The sequence below is a fragment of the Chionomys nivalis genome, chromosome 1, assembly GCF_950005125.1.
Source record: "Chionomys nivalis chromosome 1, mChiNiv1.1, whole genome shotgun sequence".
Taxonomy (NCBI): domain Eukaryota; kingdom Metazoa; phylum Chordata; class Mammalia; order Rodentia; family Cricetidae; genus Chionomys; species Chionomys nivalis.
In genome coordinates, this window is record NC_080086.1 from 168148057 (window position 1) to 168175680 (window position 27624).

At 50.3% G+C, this 27624-nt stretch overlaps 3 protein-coding genes across 6 annotated transcripts in view; 2 read left to right on the forward strand and 1 right to left on the reverse strand.

Moving 5' to 3' along the window:
* Nucleotides 1-10217, forward strand: part of Wdr91 (WD repeat domain 91) — a 36263-nt gene extending 26046 nt beyond the window's left edge. For both annotated transcript variants that reach the window (XM_057777023.1, XM_057777032.1), the window contains exons 12-15: nt 562-670; nt 1232-1344; nt 2751-2948; nt 7249-10217. In XM_057777023.1, the coding sequence (XP_057633006.1) occupies nt 562-670; nt 1232-1344; nt 2751-2948; nt 7249-7413 (585 nt within the window). In that variant the 3' untranslated portion in view covers nt 7414-10217. The remainder of the gene's footprint in view (nt 1-561; nt 671-1231; nt 1345-2750; nt 2949-7248) is intronic.
* A 355-nt stretch (nt 10218-10572) lies between these two features.
* Nucleotides 10573-14509, forward strand: Cyren (cell cycle regulator of NHEJ). 3 transcript variants are annotated; one of them, XM_057787000.1, is made up of 4 exons: nt 10573-10782; nt 11585-11833; nt 12746-12851; nt 13654-14509. In XM_057787000.1, exons 2-4 carry the CDS (start codon nt 11694-11696, stop codon nt 13906-13908), a joined length of 501 nt encoding a protein of 166 aa, XP_057642983.1. In that variant the 5' UTR covers nt 10573-10782; nt 11585-11693; the 3' UTR covers nt 13909-14509. The 3 variants fall into 3 exon arrangements, with proteins under 3 accessions (XP_057642983.1, XP_057643000.1, XP_057642992.1); XM_057787017.1 differs by having other exon boundaries at nt 12746-12821; XM_057787009.1 differs by lacking the exon at nt 10573-10782 and adding an exon at nt 10811-11232.
* Nucleotides 14510-15351: 842 nt separating this feature from the next.
* On the reverse strand, nt 15352-27255 carry Tmem140 (transmembrane protein 140). The gene is made up of 2 exons (XM_057786986.1): nt 27060-27255; nt 15352-15939 (listed from the first exon to the last, which is right to left on the reverse strand). The coding sequence occupies exon 2, from the start codon at nt 15913-15915 to the stop codon at nt 15358-15360; it is 558 nt and encodes a 185-aa protein (XP_057642969.1). The 5' UTR covers nt 15916-15939; nt 27060-27255; the 3' UTR covers nt 15352-15357.
* Nucleotides 27256-27624: the final 369 nt, after the last annotated feature.

A 27624-nucleotide genomic window follows, 5' to 3' on the forward strand; every position in this document is an offset into this window, starting at 1 on the left:
CAGTGTGGATTCTTTTCTTTCCTTTGTTTATAGCTCAGTGCTGTACCCGCGTGTGATTGATGTCATCTAACATCGGTCTTGCGGTTCTAGTCCCAGGAGGGATCTGTATCGCTGGAAATGGTGTTCCTCGTATTATCAAATTAGTAGACATTGTTTGCATTTTCTGAGGTGGCTTTGTTAGGTCCTGTGGCGATGCTGGGTTTCATAGTGAGGGACTGGAGCAGCTTTGGGATGTGTGTGTCCTCTGTCCTCAGGGTTGCCCGTAATGAAGGGCAGTTGGATCGTTAGTTCTTGATGGCAACAGGAGTGTTCAATAAGGCTTAGATTGGAGTCTGCTTCAGGAAGGAAAGCATGGGCTGCTGAGATACGTGTTACTCGTAACTGCCCTGACCTGGATTAGTGCCTCAGTGGGGACTCTAGAGTGTCTACAGGCATTACCTGTCAGAGAGCACATCACAGAGGCTCAGGCCGTTTTCCCCAGAAGCAGGCCTCGGCAGGGGGCATGCAGCAGGGCTCTGTGTGGGACTAGTCTGCTAACAGTGCTCCTGTTTGGATTCCTAGCTCCAGTTCTCACTGGACCCAGAGCCCATTGCTATCAACTGCACAGCTTTCAACCACAATGGGAACCTGCTGGTCACCGGGGCAGCTGATGGTGTCATCCGGCTCTTTGGTACGTATGCAGTGCTGTGGCCGTCCTGGTCCCCTCCTTAGCTGGAGCCCAGGAGTTTCCAATGCACAGTCTGTTGCTTGACTGTGGGAGGGGACAGAGCTCAGCAGTCCTTTGGCCTTGGGCTGATCCACCTGAGTCCTTGTCACCTGTGTGGAATGCAAGAGGTCACAGGAAAACAGTGCCATCCTTTTGACTTGCTGTAAGGTGGCTTGCCCTCTGTCCCCAGGGAGACAGGCCTAGGTTCTACAAGGGGGTAAGGTGATTCCTACATAACAATCCCGAAGCGTCCTGGGGCCAGTTATAGGGATCTGGTAGGAAGGATCCCAATCCTAGACTTACAGGGCCCCCCAGGTGAGCTCTAGCTGTCTCCAAGGACCTCAGTCCTCCCCCTGGCCCAGTCAAGAGGCTACTCAGAGGCAGGCGGCCTTGACAGGGTCAGCACTTTCTGGCCCAGGAGGCCCACATCCTCTAGAGCAGCTGTCGCAGAAGGAGAGGGGCCCCTGCTGTGCACGAAGCCTTTCCAGGTCTGGTCTGCGACTAAGCAGTGTCTCGTTCTCCCAGACATGCAGCAACACGAGTGTGCCATGAGCTGGAAGGCCCACTTCGGGGAAGTCTACTCCGTGGAGTTCAGCTGTGATGAGAATGCCGTGTACAGCATTGGTGAGGACGGCAAGGTAGGCACCAGTGGCATTTAGTGGTGGCCGGACCATCCGTGAGCTCTGTGGCCTTGGGCTGCTTTCGGCCTCCTTTTCATTTTCTGCAAAAGAGGGATACGTAGAAGTCTGTCTCGGAGCACATCTGTGGGGTCCAGTGAGGTCAGTGGGACTTGGCTGGAATGGGAATTTCATATCCTTTTCCCAAGCTGTGGCAAAACTGACTCATCTCACTGTAGACGGAGCCACATTTAGGGGAAGAGATTCTTTGGGGAGTTGTGGTCATGGTCACGAGACAATGTGTGGAGTTTGCTCTGGGGGCTGGAGTCAGCATGCTAGCAGGAAACAGGTCTGAGCAAAGCCCAAAGCAGTAAAAGGGAAACCCGTGTCCTAAGACAGTATAAGGCAGTGCCCTCTGTAGACTTCCTCTGTGGAAGCTATTTTATGAAGTAGGAATGATAATGGCTTGGGACAGAAGGTGAGGGTAGACAGAGATGGAAGAAAGACTTAGCTGTCTCCTATGCCCTCCTGAACATGTTTCATACTGTTCATGCTCCCCATGAAAACAGTGACTACAAAACAATTATTTCTTTATTAGATCATATCTTTCTCTAAGCCAAGGGCTGGTCTCAAACTTGGGACAGTCCTGCCTCAGCATCCTAAATGCTGGTCCAACAGATGTGAGCCACCCCATAACTATACTGATTTATTTATATGTTCACATAAGTTATCTTGAGACCATACCTTAGTGTGTTCTCCAGGTTGGCTCCAAGATGCTCCAGCCTCAGCGTCTTAGGGATGGGATTACGGATGTGTATCACAATGTCCTGTTTCGACCCTTCCTTTGAAAACTCTGTAGGGCTTTTAAGTTAAAGTTCCACACCCTCTTGTGTGGGTAGGACTCCCTGGGAAGCCAAGTAGGTGGTCCACAGTGTAGGCTGTTAATTCTCCGTTTCACAAGGGGGAACCGTTATACTGTTAAGAAACTGAAAATGGGTTTGGAATCTGTCCATCTGTTCTTTATACTTTGTTCCAAGGTCGGTCTGGAGACTCCAGGCACTCCTCCCCCACCCAAGAGACCAGGAGGCCCTGCAAAGCTGATGGCTGTCCCTTGTCCTCTCTTGAACTAGAGGAAAGAGGAGGGTTGAGCTTTGGTGTGATATTCTTCATTGTTCTGATGAGAGATGGGACTGAGTGGTGGACTGTGGTCCCCTCAGTCTTGGTCTGCCTCCTGCCCATGAAAGCCTTTTTCAGGGTTGCGGGGCTGACGAGGGAGGCAGTTACCCCAGCCAGTCACTGCTGGGGTCAGCTCTGGCTCTGTTTCCCAAGTCTAGGTGGTGGCCACTGTGGGGGATCTCCAAGGGAGCCTGGGTAGTAGCCTCTGTGCGAGTGTCTGAGGGAGTCCCTGTGGTGCCTTGTGTCTGCAGTTCATCCAGTGGAACATCCACAAGAGTGGCCTCAAGGTGTCTGAGCATGGCCTCCCTTCAGATGCCACTGGCCCCTTTGTCCTGTCTGGCTACAGTGGCTACAAGCAGGTTCAAGTTCCCAGGGGCCGACTCTTCGCTTTCGACTCAGAGGGCAACTACATGCTGACGTGCTCTGCCACGGGGGGCATCATCTACAAGGTAACTGGGGCAGAGCCCTGCTGGGCAGGGGTTTCTGCTGGGGGATCAGCCTGACTCATCTGAGCTGAGTGTGGTCTGTGCCCTGTGTCCTGTATAGCTGAGTGTGTTCTGTGTCCTGTATAGCTGAGTGTGGTCTTTGTCCTGTGTCCTGTGTCCTACATAGCTGAGTGTGGTCTGTGTCCTGTGTCCTGTGTCCTGCATAGCTGAGTGTGGTCTTTGCCTGTGTCCTGTGTCCTACATAGCTGAGTGTGGTCTATGTCCTGTGTCCTGTGTCCTGCATCACTGAGTGTGGCCCTGTGTCCTGCATAGCCGAGTGTGGTCTGTGTCCTGTGTCCTGCATAGCTGAGTGTCGTCTGTATCCTGAGTCCTGAGTCCTGCATAGCTGAGTGTGTCCTGTGTCCTGTATCACTGAGTGTGGCCCTGTGTCCTGTGTCCTGCATCGCTGAGTGTGGTCTGTGTCCCATGTCCTGCATCACTGAGTGTGGCCCTGTGTCCTGTGTCCTGCATTGCTGAGTGTGGTCTGTGTCCTGTGTCCTGCATCGCTGAGTGCGGTCTGTGCCGTGTGTCCTGCATAGCTGAGTGTGGCCCTGTGTCCTGAGTCCTGCATCGCTGAGTGTGTCCTGTGTCCTGTGTCCTACATCGCTGAGTGTGGTCTGTGTCCTGTGTCCTGCATAGCTGAGTGTGGCCCTGTGTCCTGAGTCCTGCATTGCTGAGTGTGGTCTGTGTCCTGTGTCCTGCATAGCTGAGTGTGGCCCTGTGCCAGTGTCTGAAAAGATCCTGCCCCTTTCTTGTCTTATTCCTTGGGAATAATACATACTAATCGAGATACTAAACAGAGCAAAGGACTTGGGGGTATAGGCAAGGAAATGCACCTCCTGGGTCCGAGCTAGGTAGGTTGCTTTCATCACTGATCTAGAATAGGTTATTTGATGGGAAGCCTGTGGATCCGTACACCAAAGTCGTCATGTGAGGTAGAAATTTGAGGGTATTCTTTGTGAAGCTAGGATGCAAGTTATCCACATGGTTTTGATTTATTTTTAGAGATTTATTTTGTCTTTATTTATGTGTGTATTTCAGTGCTGTATATATTTGTGCACGTGTGCATGGTACCAAGAAGAAAGTGTCAGATCCTGTGGAATTACAGTGACAGGTGGCTGTGAACAACCCTTCACAGTTCTAGGCACTGACTCAAGTCCTCAGCAAGAGCCAGTGCTCTTCACCACTGAGTCTCAGCCCAGTTTTCTGCTTGGTTTGTTTGTTTGCCTGTGTGTGTGTGTGTGTGTGTGTGTGTGTGTGTACACGTATGGCACATTGTGTGTGTGTATGTGGAGGTCAGAGGACAGCCTGTAAGAATCAGTTCTCTTCTTCCACCATGTGATTCCTGGGGATCAAACTTGGGTCCCCAGTCTTGGCAGAAAGTGTCTTTACCCACAGCGCCTTCTCGCTGGCTTGACCTCTTTGTTTTGTTGTTGCCTGTGTGTTTGTTCTCGAGACAGTGTTTCATTGTGTAGCCCTGGATATCCTGGAAACCACTCTGTAGACCAGGCTGGTCTGGAACTTAGTCCTGTCTCTGCCTCTCGAGTTCTGGGATTAAAGGCATGCCCCCACAGCCAGGGGAGTCCTCATTGTTTTTATTTCTGTTTCTACATAAAAAAACAAAAATCCTCTCAAGTCAGAGCTGCTCAGTTTGAGGCGGGGTTTTGTACACTGTCATCAGTGGGTGAGGCGGACGGAGCCCAAGAGGATGTGTCTGGCGCTGAGTCCATCTCCTGCCTTCAGACTCATCTGCGAGTACTTCTCTGCAGTGGTATTCAGTCTGTGAGACAGAGGGGTCCTGAGCTGTCCTCTCGGTATCTCTTGATGCCATTGGTCATCAGTTAACAGGTTGGTTTTGAGCAGCAGTTTTGGGCTAGGCCTAGCACCTCTACTGTGAAGTGGACCAAAGAGGTAGAAAATGCCGTCCGTGCTCCCCAGGGGCTCGTACACAGGTTAGACAGCTCTGAAAGTAGGTGACGGACAGCTAAGTCCTCAGCAGTTCCCAGGGTGGGAACCAAGTTGTCAGGGATCAGCCTCGACAGAAATACCTCTTGCCAGGGTAGAGGTGTGGGGATTTGGTAAACATTGGTAAAGAATACGAAGACGCGAATGAAAATAATAAAACGGAGAAACATATAGGATAGTATCAGGAGGGGATTCCAGTGAACATTGAAAATTCACCCATGTTTAATTTCCAATTGCTTAAAATACCCGTTAGGAATTTTTCCTAATGCAAGCTCTCTGCCGATGCAAAAATCCCTATCAAGCCAAATCACAACAAGCCAAATTTAAAAAATATCCAGGTTTAATGGGATTCCTGTGCTCTAGGGTAACCCGAAGGGGAACCAGGAGGCCGCTAATGCGACCACTGGGGAAAGGAAAAGAGACCAGGAGGAAACTTTCCAGGGAAGCAGTTTAAATAGTCTGAGGGCGTGGTCAAGACTTGGCGGGCACAGGGATGGGGCCTCCAAAGATGGAGGCCAGAGACTGGGGCTTACAACCCCTGACCCCAAAAGGTAGGAGTAAGACAAAAAACTACACTGACAGGATAGAAGGAAATGAACATACCAATTGAAGGTCATGGGCTACATCCACAGTTAAACATTCTGTTGCTAGAACAAAGCAAGTCACGCTCACACACTAGACCAAAACATTCTGTAGGCAAACAACTCCCTGGGTGGAATCCCAGGTTATCTCCGGTAAGGGAATTGGAACTTAGTTGAATCCTTAGACTTTTATTTGAGGTTGGAACAGATCTACTTTTCTATTCCTGGGTTACAAGGGCTGGCTGTTAGCCACACCTGTTGACTATAACCCTGAGAGAGCAGAACTCTCTGCTCCACACCTAGGTGGGACCTTTGTTTGAGGTAGAGGCACAATAACCTTGAAGGAACTAGAGGTAAGTTCTACCTCTGTTTAACCTTTGCTTAATGTGGATAGGCTCACATTTTTGAGCCTCCAAGTTCTCAGGAAGACCTAGAAGAAGGCTTCCATCTGTGGAGTGGAAAGAGAAGGGGCTGGAGACAAGGAAGAGGGCAGGCCTTGGGCCCCAGAATGGGCAGAGGCCGGGAGGCATCGCTGTGCTCACGCCCTCTCCTCAACAGTCAGCTACATGATCTCTCATGTGCATCTCCTTCGAGACACTCTGAAACACTACAGGTTACAAGCCTAGGTTCCCCCTTTAAGGCTTTTTTTAGCTGACTTCCAGGTGAGCTCTTCTTTGCTTTCCATGTGGACGAATGGTTGTGGTGCATTTTGTTGTAAGTGGTGCAGCCTTTTGCCCCATCTGTTGTATATGTTATGTACAGTCAGATTTGCTCTACACTCAGATGATGGATTGACACACTCTGCTGTGTCATTTTTGATGGTTCAGTTACTCAGGAACTCTACTAAACTTCAGCTTCCTTCCCTACCTCCGTCCCTTCCCAAGACAGGGTTTCTCTGTAGCTTTGGAGCCTGTCCTGGAACTAGCTCTTGTAGACCAGGCTGATCTTAAACTCACAGAGATCCGCCTGCCTCTGCCTCCTGAGTGCTGGGATTAAAGGCGTGCGCCACCACCTGGCTCAACTTCCATTTTACAATCCATAAATAATTGAATTGATGACTTTTATAGTGATCTCCTCATGAAGGCCGACACTCTCTGCCGCTCGCTCACAAGTGTCATACAGAGTGGGGAGGCTAGCCATCATCTTGTTTCTGAGAGCCAGTGGGCATCTAGCCCTTCCCACGTGTTCACATTCCTACAAGGGGAGGCAGTACTGGAGGGCCTCCTTGTTCGTACATCAATGCCTTCTTGTGCCAGGCCCTATTCAGGGTGATGCAGCTGGCCATAGAGGTCTTGTCCTCCCAGACTTTGCACGCCCACCGCGGGAAGGGCGTCTCAGATGAATAAGTAGGTGCACAATGCAAAGCCAGCCCGTGACTGCCAGGTGATGCCGTAACAGGCCAGGGCTGTGGAACAGACAGAAGAGGTGCAGGCACGCTTGCCTGTAGCCATGTCGAGGCAGCAGAGGAAATGCCCTCCTCTCAAGAACATCTCAGGGACTTGATGTCCACATGAGGTGGGCTGACCACAGTCAGGAAAGTGAAAGTATAAACAGGCTTTCCAGAAAGGTGGGGTGTGGGCCGGGCCACATTCTCAGATTGGGGTGGCCACTCCAGGCTCAAGGTAGTTTCTGGACACTAAAAACGAATGGAAGTATATATTGTTTGTGTATATATGTACATATGTCCGCTAATGTTCCCCTTCACTCCTGTCCTGCAGCTGGGCAGTGACGAGAAAGTTCTAGAGAGCTGCTTGAGCCTGGGTGGCCACCGGGCCCCTGTGGTCACTGTGGACTGGAGCACCGCCATGGACTGTGGGACCTGCCTCACAGCCTCCATGGATGGCAAGATCAAGCTGACCACCCTCCTGGCCCATAAGCTCTGATGTCCTGCCTGCAGTGACCCGTCGGAAACAGAACTGTCCCCGGTGGAAGAGAGGCGAGACAGAGAACAGACAGTGCTTCCGGCTCGGCGGTGTCGGGGCTGTGGATCTTCAGGGAAAGGCTGTGTTGGGGGCCCAGTCATCCAGCTGCAGCTAACGGAGCAGGAGCCTCTGGAGCGGGCTGTCTGTGCTTCCTAGAGACTCGAACTGTGGCCGAAGCAGGACATGCTACAGAGCACAGGATAAAACGACGAGGAAGGAGCCTCAGTGGTGCATGCCGTGCTCATGGTTCAAGAGGAATTGACAGTATTTTGTACATAATTGCTTTTCTTTTTTTTTTATTTTTTAGGAAAAAATGAGAGGAGAGAGAGAGAGAGAGAGAGAGAGAGAGAGAGAGAGAATATTCTTATAGTTACTTGGTGTCTCTTTCCAGAATGTCTGAGTCACCTGGTCCTAGCGATAGCCATGGCTTCCTTGGTTTTTGTACCTCAGTTCTTACCCGCCACCACTGCCATGTTGCTGGCGGAACCCCATTAGGTTCCCTGTGACTTTGCCAGAGTTGAGATGTAGCCCACAATACCATCTTCTGGGCTCAACCCAAGATCAGTGTATCTTCTGCTGGACCTGATAGCTATTACCTTTGGTTAAGAGGGTTCTCCAGACAACAGCAGGGCCTGAAGTCTGGGCCCCCAGATCCCCTTTTCCTCAGGGTCATCTGGTCCCAGCACTGTCATTTAGTGGCTCCTCTCATTCTTCCAGCCTGAGGTCTCTGAGCTGCCTGTACCTCCTGCCTGGCTCGGCTGAGCCTGGGCCAGCGATCTCTGTACACTTGTACTCTGTTCTCTCATTTGGGAAGACCTTGCAGAGTGGGGAGGAACCCAAGCCCCCTCCATTATCAGTTCTACATCCTACTGTTGAGGCCAGCCTGGAAGGAGCCACTATAGAGTCAGTGAGCCTGGGCCTGGGCCTCCCACACTTAGCAGGGGTGACCTTGTTACCTACCTAGGGAATGTCAGCTCCACGGACAGTGACTGTTTGGAACAGTCATTTGATAGCTTCTTTGGGCTCTAGGCTAGTTGTGGGCTGTGGGGCTGGAGTGGGGTAACTCCTAGGTACCTACATTGGGAAAAGCAGCAGCATACTGCGGCCTGGGCTCCCTTCTGAGGCTGAAGGGAAAAGTAGAAAGTGATATATAGGAAAAACCAGAGTAGTACTTTTCTATTTATTACTGGTGTGTATTTGTGTGTGTGCACGCATGTGTGTGCATGCATGCGGGAGGGCATATGCCACAGTAGAGGTCAGAAGACAACTTGGTAGACTCTCCATCCACCTTTATGTGGGTTTGGGAGGATCAGACTCAGGTGGCCAGGCTGCATGGCCAGTGGCTTTACCTGCTGAGCTAGCTCCTAGTTATCTCTGACATGAAAAGATTAACTCTTTCCCTGCCCTTTCTCCATAACTGTCTCACCCAGATTCGTGACCCTGGGTTTCATTTGAGTTAAGAGCCCATGGGCTTAACTTTTCCTCCCAAAGTTTTTCGGTCTTCAGAATACATTCTTTCTGACCAGAGCATTCCCCACACCTTGCGGAAGCAGTTTTAAGGCTCAGAAACAGAAGAACACCCCAGAACCTGTCTGTCCCTCCTACCCTGTCCCTCCCAGGAAGAGCACTCATCTGCAGAGCATGTTGGAACATACCCTTTCCTTCAGAGAACCGATTTTGGAATCCTCGGGTGCCGTGGTAGTAAAACCCCCTCCTCTACTGTCTTGAATGAAGGTGTTTGCTGGAAGCACAACCATGAAGGCAGGCTACCCCGGACTGAGCCACTCTGCTGGGGGGGAGAACCTGTCTTGGCTTCTGTGAAAAGCCTGGCAGGTGGAAATTCCTATTTCTCCCTTGTGCTCAGGGACCTATCTCTGCTCAGCCCCAAGCCCAGTCTCTTGGTGTTCAAACGCCCAGGAGCTCGGCCTGAGGTCTGGAAGTACAGTCGTAAATACACGGTGGGCTGACTAAACGAAGCTGACTGACACTTGTTACTATATCCAGTAACCACATACTTTTACCTGTCGTTTTAAAAATAATAAAAAACCCACATTGACTCCAGCACAAGCAAATCTAGCTTGGTTCCTTACTCCTCCCTGCAGCAGGCTTTGTAGGCAGACACACGGGTTCCTGGTCTTAAGCCTTGTTTGCTAGGTGGCCATGGAGAAGTTTTAAGAAGTGTGCAGGCTTGGGGAGTTAGGATAAGAAGCAAAGGAAACACACCCTCCCATCCAGCCCTGTTAGACATGGTTGCCTCGCATCCGGTGAGGTTGAGGACTCTTACAGTCAGTGAATGCCACTGTCACCACAGCCAGGTACACTTTCATTACACTCCCAGAAAGGCTGGAGTCTAACCCGGCTCAAGAGCAGCTGGCTAAGCCGCCCCTAGCTCTTTGGGAGATTGGAAGCCATTGGTTTATGCCACTAAGAGATCGGATTTTCAATTTCCTGGCTCAGGCTGTTGGTTTAAGATTTAGGATTCGCATTCAAAAAGAGGCTGGTAAGGGCACTGGAGAAGACAGAGGTTCCTCAGGGGAGCCGTGTGTGTACCCATCCAAAGATTGCAGTTCTAGAACCCGACAGAAACTGCTGTGTGATTCATCGACCTGCTGTAAAAATAGTCTTGATTTCTCCATTGGGGCAGACAGAATCCGATCTGGGCTTCCATTTACTTCAGCGTGCCAGGGAAGAACCTCCCCTGTGACGGCCTGCTCCGGTGTTTTCGGTAGACTCCAGGGGCTTCTCCCCTGAAAACCCCCGGGAAAACCTGGGCCTCTTGGTGGCGCCTCTCGCCCTTCTGCAATGGGCACCCTTGGCCGCCAACCTGAATGTTAAACATTAGTAAATGCAAGTTTGATTTCTCTCTTTGAACTGTCAGTCTCCTGGGTCGTGTTGAACTTGGTTTCCTCTTGGGGATCCTCTGGCAGGACTGTCAAAACCAGAACCCCTTTTCTACTCCTAGTTACTAACTGGACACTGACTTTCTAATAGCCGACAGCGGCTCAGCCGCGGACAGCACCCAGGGCCTGTGGATGTGGCTTGCGGTCTGCAGGGGGCACCCGGGGCCCTCCGCGCCAGGCAGCGACTAGGTCGGGAGCGTGCGGGTCGGGAGCGCGCGGGGGCCGGAAGGGGCGGGCGGTGCGATGCTTGAGGGCGTCGCAGTTCTGAATCCGTCCCCGGAACCGGCCGAGAGGAGTGCTGAGCACACTGCCCTGCCACTAGCCTGCCCTGTCCTGTTCCCGGGTCCTTGCTCTGCGCCCTCTGCGGGTGGGAGGGAGCGGCGTGGCCAGCTCCCGGCTAGTGCAGCGAGGCCCCGCATATGCCTTCTGGGTGAGATTTTCCAGGCGAGCACCGTACCTCATCCCCTTGCGGTCGGCAGGACCTGGCTGTTTGCTCGATGGTTGATGCACAGCTTTCTGCGACTTTGTGCACGTTAACTGTTAACTACGTCTGTTTCTGGTCTGTGAAATGGACGCAGTGCACTGTCTGTCGCTCTGATACATTTCTGTATATGGTCACTGCATGGTATCCCACTTATCAACTCCTGTTCTGTGGCTGGACAGGCTAGGGTGATGCCCTACTAGGTTTTTTGTTGTTGTTGTTGTTTTGTTTTGCTTTGTTTTTCATTTTTGTTTGTTTAAATGAAGTTATAAACAGTAATTCTGAATGAGCCAAAATTATCAAGCAGTATATGTTGTAGGGGCGGGGGAAGGAGGCACTGGCTAATGAAATCTGTGAATCAGAAGGCCTCCGCGTTCTAGTAACCAGATCACTGCCAAGGTGGGAAGTCTGTCGTTATGGGTGATTGTTTGGGGTGCAGAGGAAAGGGAGACCAGAGTTTGTTTATTCCCTCCCTCCCTCCCTCCTTCCCTCCCTCCCCCTCCCTCCCAGCGTGCAGAGGTGACAGGAAAGCATTTCTTGCTGCCCCAGCTACCTGTGTGGGGCCCAGAGCAATGGAGTGGTCGCAGAACTTATTAGTCCTACCTGCCGCTGTCCCTCCGTTTGACTCACTGCAGATGGCTTGGCCTTCTGGGTTTTGCTCACCTCCAGCATGCCCTGCACTGCCCAGCAGTCGTTGCTGGCTACTGATAGTGTTGACTTACTAGATCTACCCACTTGCTTCCCCTTGTAGGCATCGAAGATCAGCACCCATCGGGGACAAATAAGCCCGATGTGACAGGAGAATGTGATTTTTGTCCTGCCCCAGAGAAGCAAGTCACTGAGTGTGAAAAACTATAACCATGGGATCCCCAAAATCTGAGAACAAAAAGAGAGTCCTTCCCTCATGGATGACAGCCCCCGAGGATGAGCGGGGGGAGCTGTCAGCGAAGACACCCAAAAGGAAGAGGAGAGCGGCTGTGCAGGAGGGGGTAGCAACAAGGTGGGACAACCTGGTCAGAGTGGGGAGGGCAGTGGGGTGGGTGGCATCCTTCTAGCAGAGTCTGAGGTCTCAGCTGTCTCCTCACAGAAGCACCGCCGGAGTCTCTGTGGTGGTGAGGTCCTGCCACCTAGCTGTTGGCACAGGCAGTGAGTTCTGTATACAGACCATTCCCCCAGGAGCCCCGTTGTCCAAAGTGCTAGTCTCTTCATTTGTGAGAAAAATCCTAAGAAGGCAAGAGGGGTGGATGTGCACTTTAGCTGCCTGAGTGGTGCCTGCATTTCCTGGGGGCAGAGCGTCAAGAAATCAGAAGTTGTGGGTGTGAATTAGGTGGATGCCAGTGATTTGGGGGGGAGAACTTTAAGTTGCCATTATCAAGTGGGAGGTGGAGGGGGGGAGCCCTGCTGGGCTCTCAGAAAGGGCATTAGGCTTCCAGAGCTAAGCTTGCTGCTCTTCCCTGGCCACCTGTTCCCTTTGTAGTTGCTGCAGCCTAAACGTATTCCCACTTTCAGGCACCTGTGTTTGCTGGGTCCAGTGTTTGATTTAGAGACAGGGCCTATGCAGCCTTGGCTAGCCTGAAAATAGCTCTGTAGACCGGGCTGGCCTTGAGCTCACAGAGATCTGCCTGCCCCTGTCTCCCAAGTGCTGGGATTAGTGTGTGCCACAATGTCCGGCTGGCTGTCCACTGGGTGTTTCGAGGAGTGATCCTCGGAAGCCAGCCGTCATCCCATTCCCAGTTCCTCGTGAGGGAGTCCATGGAGGGTTGGTAGCCCTGCGCTCTGTCCCTGGGCCACCAGGCTGAGAAAATTCTTCAGAGAAGCAGTATACCCCCCCTCCCCCATGGAGGATGCTACCGTTTCCTTCATCCTTGTGAGTCCCTCTGTGCTCAGCTGTCATTTTGTGTCTTTATTTCAGGGCCCCTGCCACGAAGACTGTGTACTGCATGAATGAAGCTGAAATGGTTGATGTGGCCCTGGGGATCCTGATCGAGGTAACGCCAGCCCTGTGTCCTCTGACTCCTGTGAGTGGAGATGACTCATGGGTTGAATCTAGCCTAGGTCCTTGCTCCTGGCATCAGAGATGCTCTTAGCCTGCGTCAGGATGTCACTTCTTCCTCTTGCTCGCTTTTCTCAGCTGTGTTCCTCTCAGCTACTTCCTGTGTGTGGTGTGTATTGTGTGGGGTAAGACTAGCTCTGTGGGTGGGGTGTGGGCAGCTACTGGCACGTTTGTGAGGGGCACACGGGGGTGGGGGAGGAGCTCCTTACCAGCCCTCCTCTCAGCAGAAGGCTGTGGAAGGTTCCTGGCTTCTGGAAGGAGAGGCGGCCCTGCCGTGAAGTTTTGCAGGGTTCTCTTTTTTCCCGCGTGCTTTAGAGCAGCGTATCGTCTCTACAGTGCTCATGATAACCTGGGGCTGCAGCGATCTGGGATGTTACTGTCTCCAAGAAACTGAAGCTGTGCCGCCAGCTGGCGGCGGAGTTCAGTTAGGCCCACAACAGGTGTTGTAGCAGGAGCTCCTGGTACTCTTTTACCTTGCCTTGCCTTTCCATCCATGGTTTTTTCAACTGGATCTTTTCCATTCCACTCAGCTATTCCTCATACCTAGGCCTGCATCCCTCCCTAGTGGGTCCTGAGCTTGAGGTGCGGGGAGCAGTGGGGGTGAAGTAAGGGTGGGTGCCTATGCCGTGGGAGCGCTGCCTGACCTGGTCATGTGCTGTGCTGGGCTTTGCAGTTGGCTCAGAGTGTGTCCGCGTCACTGTCACACAAACTAGTGCATTGGGGAAACAACCTGTGGTGGTGAGCCTGTTCTGTCTTCTGCTCTGCAGGGCCGAAAACAGGAAACGCCATCTCTGGTGACCACTGATAAACTGCAGCTCTCCCCTCCCTACTCGGCATCTCCTCACACCAGTTCCCCGGGGAGCAGCAGCGAGGAAGAGGGCAGCAGGAGCAGCTCGCCTGCTCTAGACCTGAGTCCTTCCCAGGGGCCAGAATCTGCCGACTTGCCCTGCAGCAGCAGCCCGGAGGAGGAAAAGGAAGAGGAAGATGTGTTAAAGTATGTCAGGGAGATATTTTTCAGTTGATGTGAACTGTTCACTGGACTCTCTGCTGAGAGCGGAGGGGTCTGTTGAGAACTCAGGATACTGCCTACCTTCGTCACCCTTGAAAACCAGGCCTTGCTCCCAGATTCCAGTCCCAGGAGGCTTTCATTTGGGGGGACTTTTCTGAATGGGGGGACATATTGCAGGATGCACAAATGCATCCCATTAGAGTCTTGTCCTGCACTGCCCTCTAACTCAGTGGGTCTGGCATCCCAGCCCTGGGTTTTATTCAAGTACCAGCAAAAATGAGGTCATGAGCTCACTTGCTGGAAGCAAATAAAGTTATAGCTGCTGAGAACACGGGCATTCCAGATAGGCAGCCAGAGCTCACCCTAAGGAGGAGAGGCCTGTGCACAGTCTCCCTCATGACACAGTCTAGCAACCGACTCCCCCCTTCAGCCTAAAAGCCTGGCGGCTGTACACCGTTCCCCGCCAGACTAACAGCAGGGCGTTCTCCCAGACTGGTGAGCCAAGCAGGCCCTCTGTACCACCTGTCGCCTCTCTGCCACCCAGGGCCTCCACCGTGGGAGGTGGGGACAGGAGACACCGAGGACAAAACATCACACCGGAGTCCATGTTTCTTTGTATTCACGGTGGCTTTTGATGAGCACAGAATGAAGAACTCATAGGTTTTGTGCTATACAGACACTGAAAACTATATAATGATGCCCCAGTGCGTAATAAGGACCGTACTTCTGCCTTCTGCAGGTGAGGGGATGCGGTGTATGTTGGTGTGCAATTATTCAGTCAGGGCTTTGGCACATCTTGCATCTGCATTCCCGGGTCACAACAATGGTTTGACAGCTGACTCCTGTCCGGGGTCAGGTCCAGGGGCCTGTTCAGGGGACCCCATGAAGTTAGCAAGGATTCTCTTGTGCCCTGTGTTTCTCAGCTGAGTCCCTTTGAGGTTGTTCCTGGACCTCTAGGGCCGGAGTTCTGGTGTGGGGCATCACGCTAGAGGAACAGAAGCTGGCTAACAGGGCTTGACATTAAAGCGGTTTCTTCCGACCATCCCATTTGTTGCCGTAAACCTTCACCGAGTTCTTGTTGAACACTTTTGCCAGTCAGCCTGGAAGTCTGGCCTCTGACAATCAGGCTCCCGCCTGCCCGAGCCTAGAATGAGAGCTGTTCCGATTGGCTGATAAAAGCAGGGATCCTTGTGCTAAGGAGCTGCATGGTTTCCGAGTCCTCCAGAGAAAGGAAGGACACTAAGCAGCAGCAAGTACCCCAGCCATCTATGCTGCCTCCGGGCTCCTTGACACTGCAGCAGCCCTACCGTTCAGTGGGTGGTTCCATCTGCCTGAGCTTGAGATCAGCATTAGCTATGAAACGAGGTGGTTGAGAGGACCCATCCAGCCACAGGTTCTCTGGCACCTCCTTGGTGCGCAGTTGGAATCGAACCCTTGTAATCCCATAAGCCTTTAGGTTGGACTAACAGCTCTCCCACTTGCTCTTGTCCTTCTTTTCCCGTGGAGGAAGCATAACTGTGGCCATAAGCAGGAAGATGAGCAAGGCCTGGGCTAAGCACAGGGCTAGAAAGCCGGGCCCCAGCAAGGCGAGCCTGACCCACTTCCACACGTAGGAGAGGAAGAGGCTCAGTCCGCTGGCCAGCAGGACGGACGATGCCACCAGGAAGCCCACTGCCAGCTGCCACTCTCCTTTATCGCCGTTGCACTGGGCAAGGAGGAGAGGCAGAGGGACAAAGATCATGAGGACCAGGGCTCCGTACACACCGAGCCTGGCCAGGGCTAGGCCAACCTGAGGAACCCCCAGCGCTTCCAGCTCAGGAAAGTTGTAACACTGTAGGGAGCCAGTGTCCTCCTTCCACAGACAGAAGTTGTAGAAGCCTATCCTCAGGTTAGGCAGGTCGGCGAGGTTGCCAGCCTTCCAGAGGAGCGCGTAGAGCATCAGAGAGAGGATCACAGCCGCGAGGATCATGATACCCACGAAGGGCAGGCAGTTGCTCCGCCACAGCCTGGAGATAGCCATTTCTTCTGCCGATTGCAGGGGGACCTGGAAAAGGTCACACCAATGAGTATCCAGCCCTTCCCTCAGGCCTTGGTGTTCAGAAGTTCCTGTTCTTTCTATGACAGGAAGTCCCAGGTCACAGTCAGGTCCCACTCACAGACCCTCAGTGGACCTCTGGTGTGAGGTCTTTCCCAGGTTGCAGTGGAAACCTGACATATCCTGAGCCAGAGCCCTGATGTCAAAGGCTTTATTGCAGCATAGATAATATAAACCACCAGCTCTGTGAGGGGGTGTCTCATCATGGAGGTGAGTTGGGGTGCAGGCTTGATTTGAGTCTTGCTTCTCACCCTGCTGCTGACAACCACTTGGGGAACTGGAAAGAAGGCATCCAGCTGGGCTACGTGTCAGTCAAATCAGTGCGCTGTCTGGATGTGGGGCTGGGTGGAGGATCCATGGCCTGTCTCTCCTGCCCAATTTTGAGAACTGACTTGGGTAAAACAGGACCTCCCCAAAGAAGAAATCACATCATTGCCCTCCATTGATTTTAATACGTCTGTCTGTCCACTCCCCCATACAACAGTAATCTATTTTAGAAAATTCTGGAAATATGTCTTAAAGCAAAAAATTAAAATAATCATTTATCCTACTACTCCAGTAAAACCACTGTTCTTTTTCCATGACTGTATTCCCCATGTGACTGTGCTTTTTAAAAGCATACTGTTACACACAATGGTTTTCATTGCCTATTGTGACCATTTTCCATAGCTGTTGAAATAGTCTTCAAGACGTGATTAATGGTTACATATGATTCCATTCATAGGTTGGGTGTGGTGGTGCACAACTTTAATCCCAGCACTCAGATGCAGAGGCAGGCGGATCTTGAGTTTGAAGGCAGCCTGGTCTACAGAGTGAGTTTCAGGACAGCTATGACTGTGTAGGGAGACCCTGTCTCCAAAAAGAAAAACACCAACCAAACAAACAAATGCAAAACAACACCCCTGCCCCCCAGAAACCCAAATTCAACTCAGAGCTGTTTGTTTCACTATCTTGATGATCTTAATAAATATTGCCATACGGACCTACAGAAATCTTGCTAATGCCTTCTCTTTAGGTGTGTATAAAAGCGCCTATTTTAGGTGGTGGTGGTGCACTTCTTTAATCCCAGCACTCGAAAGGCAGAGTTCCAGGCCAGACTAGTCTTCAGAGTCAGTTTCAGGATAACAAAGTCTACACGGAGAAACCCAGTCTCAAAAACTAAAAAAAAAAGGGGGAGGGAGCCTATTTTCCTACACTCTCATTACTTAGAAAAATCTTTTCATTACTCTCTTATTCCAAAGAGATTTTTAAATTGCTTCTAAACGAGTCTTCATGCTGTGCCTTTCTCTATGTACACTTTCCACTAAGGAGTAAGGCAAATATTTACACCAGGAATGACTAGGAATGCAGGGCTGGGAACCCTGTGAGACACAAGCACCAAGGCCCAGATACCAAGTCCTGTGGGCCTGCTGGGTGCAGCCCAGCATTGGTGGCTCTGGGGAAGGACCCACAGACCCTTGTGGATCAACTTCCTAGGAGACACCTTGGGGAACAGCTGCCCTCACACAGTGCAGTGGGATCTCCGTGTACCACATTTATTTTACAAAGGCAAAAAGGAATTAGGAGAGAAAGAACACTTGTCAGCCTTAAAGGTGTATATATGTATGTGGTGGGGGCGGGCAGGCTGGAGGGAGGAGAATTCTTTTCAATGGCCCCAAATATACGACATTATAAAGATTCATGGTGGGCCCCTGCAGTAGACATGCGCCTGTTAGAACACTGAGGCCCACATCCACACCGCCTTTCCCCAGCATCTGGCTGCCTGAGTGTGTCCGGTTCCTGGCTCTCATGGTGCCTTCCCCTCCAGAGAAGCCCAGCAGGGACCATCTCTGAAAAGCCGCTGCTCCTCAGGCTTTTGTCAGAGGTCCTGCAGGCTGGGGCCAGGGATGCCCTGTTTGAATTTCCTAGGAATTCTTGAAGAAGTGATGCTTGCGTTAGGAGGCTTCTCAAGACCGTAAGAGGCAGCCTTAGTCCATATGTCACTGGGTTGGAAGGATGAAATAACCCATGTAGCCATGGTATGGAGAAATCCCCAACTTATTTTAAATGGCTTTGCCCATTTAGCATTTTTTTTTTTTTTTTTTGCAAAGTCTATACGTGTGCTTTTAGAGGGGTTTTCAGGACATGGGGTGGATTTCTGGGTGTGGGACCCCTGTTTATCTAGTGATGCTGTAGGAAATAAGGCTTGCCCAACCTGTAGTATCCAGAAACAATCCGATTGGGGACTGGGAGGCTCCTGCTTGAATCAAGCGTATTTAGATTAAAATACTACCCTTGAAGCTCTGCCAGACAGTGAACTTGGCTTCGTAGAGGAGACTATGGCTATCACAGCTCCTGCCAGGTACCCGGAGCCTTTGCTTGTGGCTCATTTTCTCTCAACTGATCTTTTGTAGGTTTTGGTACGTTACTGTTTCGTTTTGCCCTGTTCTGAAACCAGTCTCTCTATGTAGCCCAAGTTGGCCTTAAACCCTATAATCCTCCTGCCCTGGCTTCTGGAATGCTATGATTATGGGCATGTGCCACCACATCAAACATTCCAAAGGTTTGTAATAGAGAGCAGGGCAGGAGGAAACCGGAGGGAAGGAACACAGGCACGTGGAGCACGTCTGTCCTGACTTTCCTCTGCCCTGCCTTCATGGGCAGAGGTCAGTCCTAGCCCCTGTGCCTGGCACCTGAGGCTCTCTCTAACATCTGGCGTGGCTTAGAACTTGAATTTCACTGGGGCTCAAGTCCCCTTGTCCTCGGCACTCGCTTCTTTGTGGTCGAGCTTCTCTGCTTAGGCTGTGCCCGTTTCCTCCAGCCTACCCTCAGCCGCTCTCCAACTCCTCCGGGCAGGCCAGACACTGGGATGTGGACTGTGTAGTAGAATACAGTGTTCCCGAGGAACAGCCTTCATCTCTTTTACCCTGAGAAGGCTGGTAGGATTTTTTTTTCCTGAATGAATGAATGAATGAATGAATGAATGAATGAAAGAAAATGCCCTCTGGTATCCCTAGGTTTACATCATGTGTTACAGCCACACTTCAGCAAGGTGGCAGAGCATCCTGAGGGCCCTGTCTATGACTTTTATTCTAGCAGCCATGTGGGGACGTTCATTCAGCTTCCTCCTGGAAGTGCAGAGGCTGGTAGCCAGCCCCGCTCTTCAGCTCTCTTGCAACAGCACCTGTATACTTGTTGGAAACCCAATGACACTCTTCTCATTGTCCCAGCCTGCCCTGCGCTATGGCAATCACGTTCTCCCCACAGAACGACCCCGATCCCCTGTAATAAGCCTGTGCTCCCTTCCTTGAAGAGGCTCTAGACTAGCGGTTCTCAGCCTTCCTAATGATGCCACTCTATAACACAGTTCCTCATCTTGTGGTGACCCCCAGCCAGAAGATTATTTTTGTTGCTACTTTATAACTGTAATTTTACTACTGTTTTGAATTGTAATGTAAATATCTGTGTTTTCTGATGGTCTTAGGCAACCCCGTAGAAGGGTCATTTGCCCTGAAAGGGGCCGTGACCCACCCACAGTTTGAGAACTGCTGCTCCAGAGACTGCCATTTTTAGATAAACATCTTCCTATTTATAATAAAATAATTCATGTTGGCTGCTGAAAACTCTCAAAACATGTTGAAATGTGGAGAAAGATTCAAAAGTCGTCGACAGCTTCTGGTGAAAGTGACCAGCAAGCGTATCTTCTCTCATGCTCTGTGTTAGGGTCACAGCGTGCGCATGTCATGTATTATTACAGCGTACATGTTTATGTCCTATGATTGCTTCCCATTATCCTTAAGGGCTTCCTGGGGCTCTTATAGCTAATAGTCTTTATAAATTATTCTCATAGTTTGTCTCATAACCCATATGAGTGATGCTGTGAATAGATTTCTAGCAGTTTAACTTAAAAAATTTACACTTTTTATTTGTGTGTGTTTGTGTGTATGTGCTGTGAATATGTTTTATTACCATTGGTTAATAAAGAAGCCGCTTTGACCTATAGCAGGGAAAAATAGAGCTAGTCAGAAAAACTAAACTGAATGCAGGGAGAAATAAGGCTGAGTCAGGCAGACGTCATGTAGCTGCCAAAGGAGAAAGATGCCAGAACCTTACCGGTAGGTGATACATAGATGAATAGAAATGGTTAATTTAAGATGTAAGAGCTAGCTAGAAATATGCCTGAGCCATTGGCCAAACTGTTGTAGTCAATATAGTTTTTGTATGATTGTTCAGGTCTGGGCAGCTGGGAAATGAATGCAGTCTCTGTTTACATGTGTGTATACGTGTGTGTGCCACAGCACATGTGTGGAGGTTAGAGGGCAGCTGGGAGTCAGTTCTCTCCCTCTGCCATGTGGGTTTGGAGAATGGGACCCGGGTTGCCAGCCTCACTGAGCCCTTCTCCAGCTTAACTTAATTCCACTGTATTTTAGAGATGAGGTCACTACATTGCCCAGGCTCCTGGGTGAAAGTGTCCTGAGTAACTGGGGCTCTATGTGTGAGCTGCTTGCTGGAGAATGCATATCTTACCCCATCCTCTCAAATGCTGCATACTCTTGAACCATCTAATCTTGGATACCGATGAGTCACTGTTACTTGGCGCTCCCTTCAGAGACAGTGAAGTTCAGCTTTTTCCATTGTTTACTGACCATCTGCGTCTCTTCTGTGGCATTCTCTCGCTCTTTGTAAACAAGGACTTGGGTTTGATCCCAACCCTGCCCGAAAGAAACTGTTCGGGTTTTGGTTTTCCTGCCTGTGAGTTATGCAGGCAAAGGCTGCCAGGCCTTTTGCCCCTGGGCCACAGTAAAGCAGACCCATCCTGCTACCCTAGAGCCCAGTACTTAGCCCTGAACTGAGGTTCCCGTTCATGTGGGTTTGAGGGCACAGTGTGAGAATGACTTCAAGGAGGTGGTGATTTCTGCTGGATGGGAAGGGAACTCCCAGTTGTGGAAATAGGAAGATTAACCTGCGGCTGTGGTCTGTCAGTCTGTCTGTCTGTCTGACTGTGTAGGCATCTTTAGAATTTACTCTAGTGGAGAATGGGCTAGTGGCTGAGAGGGGCGTGACCACCGAATCCCTTCACCCTGAATTATGATGTCAGGATCATTTTTAAAGTATGAAACAGAGATCTCAGACCCCCGAAGAGCATTTTAACAATCCTCTGGTGGCCCGAGGGTTGGCGACAGGGTCTCTCCAGACCTGGGAACCTGCATGCCCGGTAACAATGGGAAATAAGAGAAGCAGAGAGCTTCCCCACTGCATAGCTTCATACGCGTGGCCCTGGCTCTGAGATGAGCCACCTTCCCTCTCTGAGGAACACCGGAGAAGGGCTGAATCAGCAGGGAGACTGTTGTTTTTGACACTTGCTTTCTACTCAAGATGGCTGCTGTTTTAACTTCTGCACAGTGGCCGTGACGAAATCTATGGCTACCTCAGCCAGCAGTTGCGACTCTGCCATTACAGGCCTGCCTCTCTAGCAGCGGCTGGCCACGCAGGCTGCAGCCTGGTGGGAATTCTGCTTCCCTAAGCTCGGACTCTGTCACTGCTGCTAAAGGTATCTTCAGCATTCTATTTATAAATAAGACTTGAGATTCAAAGACTAGGGTGAAAACTTGTGAGCCCAGAGAGACTGAATAGCAACCAGCTGACCCTCTCCCTTGCTGGCATCTCCAAAGGACCTGTATTACTTCTGCTCTGCCAAACCAGGAAAAGCTGCACCAGTCCAAATCCCTCCCTGCTACTTCTGGTGTCTGTCTCTCCCAGATGCCCTCTGATGCTCAATGGTCACTTTCTGTCATCTAGTTGCTAACTCAGCCTCCTGACCCAAGGTTAATTTTATTTAATTAATGCAAATGCAAACTTGATGTTCACAGTGTGATCAGGTGTCCCCCCAACAGGTGGTTGAGGCACCCCTGGCTCTGAGTTGAAGACTCTGAGATTACAGACTGCTAGACACTGTGTCTGTTGCTTCCTGTCACAGGGAATGCTTGAGGCACCGCCCTCCATCCCTAGCTCTTCCTGCTGCTTGGTTCCTTCCACGCAAAACTGCCTGTTATCTTAAACCCCACAGGGCTTTCCTGGTCACACCCCTCTGTCACACAAGTCTGCCACTGCTCCTCATCACTAATTGGCTAGCGTGTTCGCATCCCGATATTCAAGAGCCTTGGAGCTCCCTCTTCTCTGTTCTTACTCAGAAGCCTTTCAGTTTGTTGTTCCACAGGCCCTTCCTCAGTGTCTCGTGGGATTCAGGCCTAGACTTCAGAAAGTCGGGCTTCCTAGCTTCCCCTGCTCACCAGCCTGCCCCCCGAATGCTCGTGTCCCTAACACTGTCCCCATGAACTTGGCCTTCTCTCTGCAGGCTGGTCTCACAGGACAACCCTATGCTATTTTTCTCTTTATATCAGATCACCCACCACCAGTGAAATTTCATTCCGTTTGTTTCATAAATCTTTACAGGGTGCAGAGAGGAATGACATTTGCACACAGAAAGTCCCCACGGTCGGTGTTCCCTCTCCGGGAGGTGCCACCTAGGTGGCTAACATCCGATTTCTTCACCTATCATCCTCTGCCTGGCAGGTGTCCATGTGCCCCGAGGAAGCTCCCAGGCAGGGGGAAGGACGGATGCCACCCAGGAGCTCTCTTTTCCTGTGCAACATTCAAAACACTTCAGTAGCTGAGCAGTACTGACGCATGCCTTTAATCCCAGCACTCGGGAGGCAGAGACAGGCGGATCTCTGTGAGTCTGAGGTCAGCCTGATCTACAGAGCCAGTTCCAGGACAGCCAGGGCTACAAGGAAACCCTGTCGCCCAAAACCAACCAAACAACCAAACAAAAATCCAAACAACAACAAAGTTTGGCCTTCTTTCTGCCTCCTGAGCAGTGAGACCCTCCAGATGTCACTACAAGGGGGTGGTAGTGTCAGACTTCCCGCTGTCCTCTCCCTTAGTCACCACAGTGAAACCTCAGACAAGCTCAGGACTGTCGTCGTCAGCACCTCCCCTCCAGAGCTCTTCTCAATTGTCTGTCTGTGTGAGGGACACCTTCCTTGGTTAGCCCTGTGGAAACCGCAACAGCCTCTTCTCCTGTGAGCCCAGGCCTGGCGGTCTCACCCTTGCTCATCAGCTTGCATCACATCTGCCATAAAACACTTTGCTTACCCCAGCAAAATGCCCTCCAGCAAAATGGAACTCTAGGGGAACAAGGGCTTTGTCTTTCTGTTTGTTTGCTTTGTTGTGTGTGTGTGTAAGGTGTCTTCATGCGTGAAGGACTGAGAACAGCCTTGGGTGTGTTATTCTTTCCTTAGGAATGCCGTCTACCTTTTTTTTTTTTTTTTTTTTTTTTTTTTTTTTTTTTTTTTTTTTTGTTCTCAGACAAAGTCTTTCATTGGCCCAGAGATTGCCCATTAGGCTAGGTTGGCTGAGCAGTGAACTCCAGAGAGCCACCTGTCTCTGCCAAGTGCTGGGATTACAAACACAGTCCACAGCTTCTTATGTGGATACTGAGGATCTGACTCAGGGCCTCAGGCCTACTTCACAAACACTTTTCCATCTCCTTACTCATATTTGTTGCTATTGTTTGTTTCTTGTTTTTTTAAGCATCTCCTTACCCATATCCAGGGTTTTTGTTGCTATTGTTTGTTTCTTGTTTTTTTAAGACAGAGTTTTCTGTAGCTTTGGAGCCTGTCCTGGAACTAGCTCTTATAGACCAGGCTGGCCTCAAACTCATAGAGATCGCCTGCCTCTGCCTCCTGAGTGCTGGGATTAAAAGTATCTCTATCTATCTACCTATCATCCATTTATCTATCTATCTATCTATCTATCTATCTATCTATCTATCTATCTATCTATCTATCTATCAATCTATCTTCCATCCAATCTCTCTACCTATCTATCCTATCTATTTACATATCATCTATATAGTTTTCTTTCTGCTCTGTCCTCAGCACCCAAGGCTGCTCCTGGCATCTAGAACACATTCTAGAAAACAACCTCTGATGACAGAGTGTTTGGCTGGACGTCAGCAGTGGCACATGTGACTTCCTCTGATGACAGCAGGGTTTGACTGGATGTCAGCAGCGGCACACGTGACTTCTCATAAGCCTCTTCCTCTTTCATTTCCTCGACTTGCTCCACGTCCTCTGGTTCGGTTCAAAACGGCCCAGGTTCAAGTCTCTCTCCTGAGACTATTTTCTGTTTCTACACGGGGCTTTGGGAGGTGAAAATGAGTTGGTATTCTCATGAATGGACCAGTACCTGGCACATGCTTAGGTACGTGTGTGTGTGTGTGTATGTGTGTGTGCGTATGTGCACTTCGATCAGTGGTTTGGGGGGAGAAAAGGAAACTGACGTAAGAGTGAGGGAGAGGCAGAAGGTGGGGTACACAGGGAGTGAAGTCAGAACAATAGACCCTGACGAGGTCAGGGAGAACAAGGCTGCCCAGTTCCTCCTCAGAGGAGGCCGTTGGCCTGGACAAACATGTTTAAGATTAGTGTTTGTGGCTGAGGTGCGGCCCTCACAGGAATAGGAAGGAAGGAGAATGGGAAGCGGGTCGTGTTTCCTTTGGCAGATATATGAGCCCATGTCCCAATTTTTCAGGAACGGGCTGGGACAGTGCTGTTGCTTGAGTGTGGTTAGTGGCGTAGGTGGCCTCTGCGGAATGCTGAGATGTTTGGTTTCATGTAGGACTGCACCGGGGGCTGTGACAAAAGTGAGAAGCATGGTCTGGGCTAAGACATGGACCGCGCGCCATGGAAGGAGCTGACTACATGACTCCTTTAATATTACTTGTTATTTGTCCCACTGTTCTGTTGCTTGTTAGTATAGGATATAATCCAGCATGGAACGAAGTCTGCAGAGCCTTTGGAGGTAGAGAACATTCTTAGATGAGCAGCTGTATCCGTCACTTCGCCTTGGCAGGCCTCCGGCCAGATCTGGTGACTGCTGACCCATGGGCTGAGGACTAGGCTTTCCAGGACCTGACTCTGATTATCGAGCTCTGCAGCTCTTCCCTGCAATTCTGAGATGGGCCACCCCTTCCCCAGCCTAGGATTTCATCTCTCAACCTCACTAATGATACATTGGAGCCAGGGGCCCTGAAGAATCAAAGGCACACTGGACAAACAAAATGTCACCGCCACCCCAACTAAGCCAGGGCTCTACTTGTGAGGCATACACCACATAGATTTTTAAGGAGGTAATTTTGAAAAGCTTTGGGAAAGAAATCAACAGGGCAAAGTGAGGAGGAGAAAAACCAGCAGGAACAGGCAGTGGTTCCATACTAGAGGGGCAGAAAAGAGTTGCATTAGGGACATTAGGTATAAGGCCCGAGAGAACCTTCCATTAACTAGCTAACGCTAAAGTGGCTAATTGTTAACAAGATCCCCCCCAAAAATGAAAAACCCCCAAACTATTTTAGGACATCATCTCATGCCATCTGCCAAAATAAACTCCGCGTGGATTCAAGAATGAACCAACATCAAATGGAATCTAGAAAAAATAACCTTTGACTTGTGAATGAGGAAGCACACTGTGAACTGAAAAACAAATCAAAACTACGAGGAAAGCACAGGCTAGCTATTTAAAAATGGAGATGTCTGTGCGCCAGTAATAAAAGCAATACAAAATTAAAAGACAGTAAGCATGGAAAATATCTACAATAAATGAGGTAATTTCTAGACCTAATGTAGGGAAATGTTCATGCAAACATTAAAAAAAACCACTGCACAGCATCAAAACCAACGAGAGAATACAAATAATTCACAAAAGAATGTAGCTAACATGAAACAAATCTCTTTCCCAATGCTTCCAAGGAATGCCCAGTAACAACCTCTGTCTTGCTAAAAACTATGGGTGACACCCTCGGTGACATTCCGAACAAGACTGACTTTCTAATGAGGCGACTATGGATTTAAAGTTTGCATGTATTTTGGTCTAATAACCCCCCCTTTCATAACCTTATCCCAAGACAGTATCAGGAATGTAACTCCTGATTTATACACAGGATGGGTTCTCACAATAGTGGGATAAGGCAGCTTGATTTCCGAGCCTTAGAAGTCAGTCAAGGCCCATGAGGATGAAGCAGCATGCAGCTTCAAGGGAGGCCAGTACAAAAGCCCATGGAGTGGGAAGCCATCTATAGAAAGAGGCGCAGGAGAGAGGGACTAAGGAATTAAAGCCCCAGTGCTAGCTAACTATGGTATTTCTGGGTGAAGGCTACAGTAAAATAGTCCCCCAATGATGTGCTGTTTGTGGAAAAGTAAAATCTATAAAACAGGCCACCACAGTAATTCGATAATGTGAGAGCCAAACTAAGAAGCTTAGAAAAAGGTCTGTGTGAGACCATTTTCCAGCTACCAAGTCTCAGACCCGAGGTTAGGGAGCCCTGGTAGAGGACAAAGACACTGTAAATGCACTCAGTTGTCTTGAAGAAAAGAAAGATTTCCCCTGTTTTCTCTCCTCTCCTTATTGAACAACTCCTTTGATTTTACAGACTAAAGAAGTGTAATGGAAAATATTAATCAGCCCAAATTAAAAACAAAACAAAATCCCCCCCAAACCTTCAAGATCTGTTCCAAGGGACACTCCAGCCCCAACCCCCACTCCAGGAGCTTGCTTTGGGGGTTGAAAAGCAGTCTGTATCAACACAGGGTCTCAAAGTCTCTTAGATCCTATACTTCTCTTTTAGCCAAGATCACAGCCCTTTCCTTGGTATTTTCTGGAGTCTTGGTATTAGTTTTGCGGCTGCTGTAGTGACCTGGTTTTGTTTGTCTGCCTATTTCTGGAGAACAGTGTGTCCCGAGGCCACAGATATTTACTGGTACAGGCTGTGTAAAGCCCCGGCTGCATGCAGTTAGCCTGTGTGTTTCTAACCATTTACCAGTGTTACCCTCGGCGTCTTTGGGGCAGAGATATACACAGTGATGCTTGCTCAAGAGCATGGGGGTAGGACAGAGGTAAAACGGAAGGCCACACACCAGGCAGAGAGGAGGCCACAGACACTAAGCAAGCCTTTCCCCTTTGTGCCTTGTTAGAGTGTTAAGGATGCCAGCAGCAAACACCTCTGTCTCCGCTGAGGAGCCCTGGGAACTACTTACGAAAACCAAGGCCAGAGCCCACGAACACTCATCAAAAGGTGACACAGGAAATCGGCTTCTGGGAGTGGATTCTCTCCTGGGCTGCTTTCTAATGTCAGGCTCCGGGCACTGGGGCAGAGGAGAGAAGCTGCAAGCGGACTCAGAGCTAGTGTCTCCTGTCTGCTGCGTTCGCAGCGGTGTCCCAGTAAACAACTCCCTGAACTTTGGTACATTTGTGCTGACTGATGTCACTATCAGCTGATTTCACTTTCGGTTTTTAACTTGCCAGTGTCTTATGACTTTTCAGAAATGAAGAGCATAATAAATAACTTCTCGTTGCTCACCGGAACACATGACCCACCCCGGAGCACGCAAACCACCTGCTCAGTGAGCCAGGTGAGGGTCCAGATCGGACCGCACCGTAACTTCCCACAGGAAAGTAGATGCCAGCTTCCCGAGCTCCAGGGGGTGCAACCAAGATAAACACGACCTAGAATCTTCCTAGGGAGAGACCTTAGACTTTGTGGCCAAAGTCCCAGCCAGCACAGCAGGTGGAACCTGGGTCCCCTCTACTCATTCATTCAGA

Bases quoted from the DNA above. Each gene is read 5' to 3' on its own strand.
- Cyren (XM_057787000.1), top strand. From the start codon at position 11,694: ATGGGATCCCCAAAATCTGAGAACAAAAAGAGAGTCCTTCCCTCATGG. The intron at 11,834-12,745 runs GTGGGACAACCT...TCTTTATTTCAG, and splicing joins CAGGAGGGGGTAGCAACAAG to GGCCCCTGCCACGAAGACTG. The intron at 12,852-13,653 runs GTGAGTGGAGAT...TCTGCTCTGCAG, and splicing joins CCCTGTGTCCTCTGACTCCT to GGCCGAAAACAGGAAACGCC.
- Tmem140 (XM_057786986.1), bottom strand. From the start codon at position 15,915: ATGGCTATCTCCAGGCTGTGGCGGAGCAACTGCCTGCCCTTCGTGGGT.